The sequence below is a fragment of the Oncorhynchus mykiss genome, chromosome 25 (assembly GCF_057628025.1).
Source record: "Oncorhynchus mykiss isolate SJ-2025 chromosome 25, ASM5762802v1, whole genome shotgun sequence".
Classification (NCBI taxonomy): Eukaryota; Metazoa; Chordata; class Actinopteri; order Salmoniformes; family Salmonidae; genus Oncorhynchus; species Oncorhynchus mykiss.
The window spans coordinates 85,704,706-85,711,828 of record NC_143046.1 but is presented as its reverse complement, the minus strand read 5'-3'; the positions used below and the strand labels follow the sequence as shown (position 1 = coordinate 85,711,828).

General features: G+C 43.5%; 1 protein-coding gene across 3 annotated transcripts; it reads right to left on the bottom strand.

Annotated features, from left to right (window-relative positions):
- Window positions 1-394: 394 nt before the first annotated feature.
- On the bottom strand, window positions 395-6,355 carry LOC118944330 (uncharacterized). Of its 3 annotated transcripts, none has more exons than XM_036962909.2 (4): window positions 5,889-6,355; window positions 3,655-3,833; window positions 2,757-2,864; window positions 395-1,672 (listed from the first exon to the last, which is right to left on the bottom strand). In XM_036962909.2, the coding sequence occupies exons 2-4, from the start codon at window positions 3,752-3,754 to the stop codon at window positions 897-899; spliced, it is 984 nt and encodes a 327-aa protein (XP_036818804.2). In that variant the 5' UTR covers window positions 3,755-3,833; window positions 5,889-6,355; the 3' UTR covers window positions 395-896. The 3 variants fall into 3 exon arrangements, with proteins under 3 accessions (XP_036818804.2, XP_036818807.2, XP_036818809.2); XM_036962912.2 differs by lacking the exon at window positions 5,889-6,355 and adding an exon at window positions 4,337-4,669; XM_036962914.2 differs by lacking the exon at window positions 5,889-6,355 and adding an exon at window positions 4,202-4,501.
- Window positions 6,356-7,123: the final 768 nt, after the last annotated feature.

Below are 7,123 nucleotides of genomic sequence, written 5' to 3'. Positions count from 1 at the left end.
GGATCCTGTTGTACACCTGAGGATTTGCTGGCTAGAGCTAGTTTACAAGGTATGAACACATCCTAAACAGTGGTCAGAGTTCAACCTCCTGTTCCTCCTTTGTGTGCCACACCCTCTCCCGTTTCTACTGTATGTATGAGCAGATTTCAAACAAATGGCTGCAGTAAGTGTTGTGGTGCTTTATAAACATGAAAAGGGAAGGTTTTAGTAGATGAAAAAAATAAATATTAGATGGGAGCAATCGCAGATGAGTTCACAGCTCTTTCATACGGACTCTGAAATATCTATTTACATAAACAAACGGGTCATTGATTTCCCTACTAGCTTCAGTGCAACTTTAAGAGTATGTTTCTGTTGAAATGTATCCTAAATCAAAGAGGGAAAAACATCTGAATTCAGAGTAAAGACTTTATTATCAGTATAACTCATAGCCAATACAGTTAGGCCTACATAACAAAAAATATAATTTAACAAGCTTTAAGAGTTCCATATAGCATCTAATACCGTTCATTTAAATATGTATCAATCCTTTAATGCATTATTTACCATTTCCCTTTTACACACCTTTAGCAACATTACACAGTTAAACCCCTAGATGTTTTTTCTCTCTACTTTCATTTTGATTCAATGTCCTTAAGTCGGGTTAAGCCATTGGAGATCACCACAAGCATTTTAGAATGTCCCCCACTTTTTCTATGAATGCCATTATGGGGGTAACTAATCCTGCAGGTCTAGCATTACTGATACGGCTTCTCTCCTGTGTGCCCACTGATCCACTTAAGAAATGATTTGAATGTTGAAAAAATGTACATCAGTCATATGTAAAGCTTCTGGTGGATACATACATACTGTATGTATTGTCTGACTGAAGTGAGTACGTTAAGAACAAGGGTCTGCTACAGTGAGATCAATGGTAAGGCTTCTCTCCTGTGTGTTCGCTGGTGTGATTTCAAGTTACTTTGTTGAGAGAAAAAGTCCCCACATTCAGAGCAGCAGAAAGGTTTCTCTCCCGTGTGCACCCTCTGGTGAACCTTTAGCTGATTCGACGAGGTGAAGCGCTTCTCACAGTCAGGACAGGAGTATGGCTTCTCTCCTGTATGTATTCTCTGGTGATGTTTGAAGCTACCTACATAAGAGAAACTCTCCCCACATTCAGAACAATTATAAGGCTTTTCTCCAGTGTGCACTCTCTTATGAACTGTTAGATGGCTTGGTGAGGTGAAACCCTTTCCACAGTCAGAGCAGGAGTAAGGCTTTTCTCCTGTGTGAATCAGCTGATGACGTTGCAAGTCTCGCAGATAGGAGAAACTTTTGCTGCAGGTAGGGCAGTGGTGAGGCTTCTCTCCAGTGTGTGTTCGTTGGTGACCTTTCAAGCCACTCAGTTGCGAGAAACTCATCCCACAGTCAGAGCAGTGGTAAGGCTTCTCTCCTGTGTGCACTCGTTGATGAACTGTTAGATGATGTGATGCAGGAAAGCGCTTCCCACAGACAGAGCAGGCATAAGGCTTCTCTCCAGAATGTTTTCGAATGTGTCTTTCAAGATATGATGGGAATGGGAAGCTCTCCTCACAGTGTGGGCAGTGGTGAGACCCCTTAGCTTTGCTCCATTCCTGATGTTTCTTCCCTGATGCAGGAAATGTCTCAACTTGGTCAGAGTTGTTAGAGGTCTCTCCTGGGTGAATGACAACATTAGAACAGGTGCCACAATTTATTTCATTTTTATTTAACCTTTATTTAATCTGGCAAGTCAGTTAAGAACAAATTCTTATTTACAATGACTGCCTAACGTGGACGACGCTGGGCCAGTGCCTCTAGCACTGAGATACAGTACCTTAGGCCTCCCGGGTGGCGCAGTGGTCTAAGGCACTGCATCCTTCGAAACACAACACAACTAAGCCGCACTGCTTCTTAACACAGCGCACATCCAACCCGGAAGCCAGCCGCACCAATGTGTCGGAGGAAACACCGTGCACCTAGCGACCTGGTCAGCGTGCACTGCGCCCGGCCCGCCACAGGAGTCGCTAGTGCGCGATGAGACAAGGATATCCCTACTGGCCAAACCCTCCCTAACCCGGACGACGCTAGGCCAATTGTGCATCGCCCCATGGACCTCCTGGTCGCGGCTGGTTACGACAGAGCCTGGCCTCGAACCCAGAGTCTCCCGGTCGTAACCAGCCGCGACCAGGAGGTCCATGGGGCGATGCACAATTGGCCTAGCGTCGTCCGGGTTTGGCCAGTAGGGATATCCTTGTCTCATCGCGCACTAGCGACTCCTGTGGCGGGCCGGGCGCAGTGCACGCTGACCAGGTCGCTAGGTGCACGGTGTTTCCTCTGACACATGGGTGCGGCTGGCTTCCGGGTTGGATGTGCGCTGTGTTAAGAAGCAGTGCGACTTAGTTGGGTTGTTTTTCGGAGGATGCATGACTCTTGACTTTCGTGTCTCTCCCTCATCGCTACGGGAGTTGTAGCGATGAGACCAGATAGTAACTACTAAAAAAACAATTGGATACTACGAAATTGGGGAGAAAAAAGGGGTAACATTTAAAACAAAAATAATAATTTAAAAAGAAAAGATACAGTACCTTAGACCGCTGCGCCACTCGGGAGCCTACACCCACAATCATTGTGTCCAATAAAGCAGTAGTGAAAATGGGGTATAGAGAACTAACCTTCTAGTGTATGGAGAGTACTATTGAAGTGGGGCTAAGTAGGTTTCTCTGGTTGAAACTAATGCTACATTTCCTTTCACTTCTTACCGTGATCAGATTCCCCAATGTCGTCGTCTTCCTCCTCTTCTTCTTTTATGATGACTTTCAGGCCCAGTGTTTGACTGCTGTTTGATGATGTCATCTCTGGACTCGCTCCTGTGTGAATGAGAACATAATGATGTAAAAACGGTGCATCTTGCATTGACTTGAGGAAATACTAAAACCATGTAACAAAGTGGTTGGCGGCCATCTTTATTTTACCTTTATTTAACTAGGCAATTAAGAAGCAATTCTTATTTTCAATGACGGCCTAGGAACAGTGGGTTAACTGGCCTAGGAACAGTGGGTTAACTGGCCTAGGAACAGTGGGTTAACTGGCCTAGGAACAGTGGGTTAACTGGTCTAGGAACAGTGGGTTAACTGGTCTAGGAACAGTGGGTTAACTGGTCTAGGAACAGTGGGTTAACTGCCTGTTCAGGGGCAGAACGACAGATTTGTGTACCTTGTCAGCTCGGGGATTTGAACTTGCAACCTTCCGCTCTAACCCTGCCTCGCTTGATCAACAGCCTAAAAATGGTGTCCTAAAAAATAACTTAATGAATCTGACTGACTAAAAGGAAAGTAGGAAAACCAGCTGGCCTTGGACCAGAACACCACTGGGAAAGAAGGATATCAGGTCAGTTGTCCAACAATGTTTTTAACTGAATGTTTGGAACTGAAACTTGTCTTCCTCATTTAACCCAACCCCTCTGAATCAGAGAGGTGCGGGGTACCTGCCATAATCGACATCCACGTCTTCGGCGCCCTGGGAACAGTGGGTTAACTGCTTTGCTCAGGGGTGGAATGACAGATTTTTTTACTTTGTCAGCTCGGGGATTCAATCCAGCAACCTTCCGGTTACAGGCCCAACGCTCTAACCACTTGATAAAACCTGCTCTCTTCTTACCTGGGTAATCATCATATTCCCAAATCTTCACTTCCTCCTCTTCATCTTTCGTGATGATATTCAACAGGAGTGTTTGACTGCTGTCTTTCACTGATGCCATTTCTCCTGCGGTGCCCAGTGATGTCAGTCAGGACCCAGTCAGTATAGTCTTGGGCTCAGTGTGGAGAAGCGGTAGAAAGCTGCAAGATAGATAGTTATTCTCACTGTTCCAAAATAAAGTCCAGACTAACCTGTAAAATAAGTATGTATGAAATACACGACAGTTATGTAATTTGATGGCTTGCTTGCTATATAGCTAGTTAGCACACACCTCGATTTAAAAAAAAACATCTCATATTTTCTGATTTATTCAATGTTGCAACGCAAACTTAGTTCCCTGTCCCGGGCCTTGGGTGGCTAAGCAACGAAATAAAGTCTACATGTGCAAGGTAGCTGGCTAACGTGAGCTATGTAGGGTTTTAGCTAACATATTTCGCTAGCTAGCTAAGCAGCTACATAATATTTGGTTTCAGCTTGTTAACGTTACATATTTCCTTATGTTGCTTACTTGCAGGGGGGAAACAACGTTATGCGGCGACATTGTTTAGCAATGCATTATTTGTTAGCTTTAGCTAATAGTTGAGTCTCAAACGCTAGCGAGGCCTTCCCTGGCCATTTGCCCTGCAACCCGGCGGGTTCTTACCTGAGGCCTTGTTTCGCAAAAAAAAAGTATCAGATATATTTTTTTTTTTGTGGACTGGTTGAAGTTATTGTTAAATGTTTAAATTATATTTATGACCTAACATCTCCTCTAAAATAAGAACCAGAACAAACGCAATAGCAACTTCCTCGTTTTCTTTCTCGACATACTAGCCGTTTTGTCAAACTACACTTAATGTAGACACACGCCACCTGTTGTCCGGGAGGGTCTTTTTCTTCTTGGATGAGGTTAAATGGCGATTGGCATCCAATGAATGTTGCATTACCGCCTACAACTAGATTGAGCCATATATCCATTTCAGCGGGAAGTTAGGGTGCTACACTGGGCCTTTAATAGTCTTGTATTAGATTACCCTTTATAGCGGCCTGCAGCATGTTGAAGAAAAATCACAACACATCCAACCCCAAACTAATTTCCGCTGTTATGTATAAATCCCGTATGAAAACGTAAATACCCTACCATCTAAACTTACACTAATTAAAAACCCACCACCCTATTCCACTATTTAAACCTATCTAGTCCTACCTCAGGACCAACGCCTGGAAGGACGGGGACACCACCACTCAACACACCCCGTAACTCTTCTGACGTCAAATCTCGTACACCCACACACTTCTCAGCAGCTGCCACAAGAACCTCTATTTTCTGCGACCTGCGGTACGGTTTATAACCATTGCTATGAATGCTAAAAAGTCAATCTTACTGTAAGCATATATCAATCGTTGGCCTATCCCTCGGTACTGGCACAGCTCTACTACTCACATGAACCCTCTCAGGACCCCTCCCCATTTACCCATCTTCCTCAGCATCAAACACCTTCTGCACTATTCTAACCCTGGCAACCTCAACCTGCCTCTCTCGCACCAGACATTTCTGATCCCCAGCCCCATGGGCACCCCTACAATGAACACTTTCTCTTCTTTCTCCAATACTACACATTCCTTTGTCTCGTGTCCTTCTGCACACTTCTCACATCTCCCTCCTACACCCTGATGCCACGTGCCAATGATCTTGACACCTGTAACAACGTAATGGATTCGGCACAACAGCTCATAGGGGATAACTGAAATAACCTAAGTACACTTTGTCGGGCAAAGACTCAACAGCAAAACTCAAAAGAACAAATAATTACTTCTGTTTTACAACTCATACCACCCTGTCTGCATCGCACCAAACAAAGAGCATCACAAACACCGGAAATCTTCCCCTTCAGTTGGTCCACTGTCACATTTACCGCTGCCCCAGTAATCAACGGCATCTCTTTTCCACATTTGTTTGGCATGGAGCGCCTTCTCCCCCGGCAGAAACACAAACAATTATCACAAGATCACTTCGGGTTACCTTCACCGATTCCACAGCACCAAACTTAATTTTCACCCACTCTGAAACCACATATGGATCAGCCAAAAGGCATGGATGGGGTCTATTTTCTCCACAAATATTCAGACTTATATTTATCCTGACCATCTGTGCAAGCCTCGGGCTCCGAGAACATCACCACACCTGCTAACTTCGATCATTCGCCTTCACTCACTTCCATTTTGCCTCCAGACCTCGATCCGGCGTATGGCTCACTCTGTTTACACGTGCCACCATTCTTCTTCGACAAACCATCTCCCGCCGATTTCAAGCTCACCCTCTTCGACCTCCTCTGCCCCTCTTTTTCCCTCCATTCCTCCTCCGTATAAGTCTCCTTATGATAATATTGCAGGTCTCCTAACAAACATCTCGTTCTTGCCCCATCTTCCTTCTTCCTTTCTTCCCCTACCATGGGTCAAAGTTCAGCATGCGTGTGAATCACACGAATACTATAAAGAATTACTCAGATTTTAGTCATTTTATTTGTAACATAAATGTGATATTGCACTCTTCTCATGCGAAAGTGATGGAATGAGTTGGAAACGAGATTTTGCGCACACACACACACAAACAAACAATGACCCAGCAGCTAGATTAGCCAGAGCATTTCTGACCACCAAGTTCTGAATGATGAAGTAATGTAGACATCATGTAGGGACTTGTTGTCCAAGAGCCAATAGATGGCAGTCGTTGTTCTGTAAATCGACTCACTCTTGATGAATGTTGATTTAAAGATGAACCCATCACCTTGATTGATCTACAATTGTATGGTGAACAGTGTCTAACGACCTCATTCCTGTTTGGATATAATCTCAGCATCCTGTGAATTGTGTCTGATTGACTTGAATGGTTTGCTTTTCTTCTGTAAAACAAGACATACATCCAGGTCAGGTGTGATTACCATCTGTGTGGTGATTGTATTTGGTTTCAGGGACTCTGTTGCGTGTAGGTGGGTCGTTCCACAAAAAGAGTGCCTTTTGGTATTTTAAGTAGAAATTGTGCACCAATATTGAGTTTTAAAAGTCTGTTATATTAAATGAAGTGCCCAGTAATATAGACCACATGGAGAATTGAAATCAATAAAGACTTGTTAAAGTGCCAAAATGGAGCATTTTGACATATACCTTCTGACTTCAAAGAATTTAATCCACTTATCCCTAAAATGTCTTTCATTGTAAATCCCTAGTTATTTTGTTGCTTTGAGAATCTTTTCTGAAGATTATTTATTTTGTGCGATTAGTGATTTAATATACATTACCGGTCAAAAGTTTAGACACCTACTCATTCCAGGGTTTTTCTTTATTTAAAAAAAAAACTTTAAAAAAAACTAAGACATCAAAACTATGAAATAACACATATGGAATCATGTAGTAACCAAAAACGGTGTGTAACAAATCTAAATATTTTAGA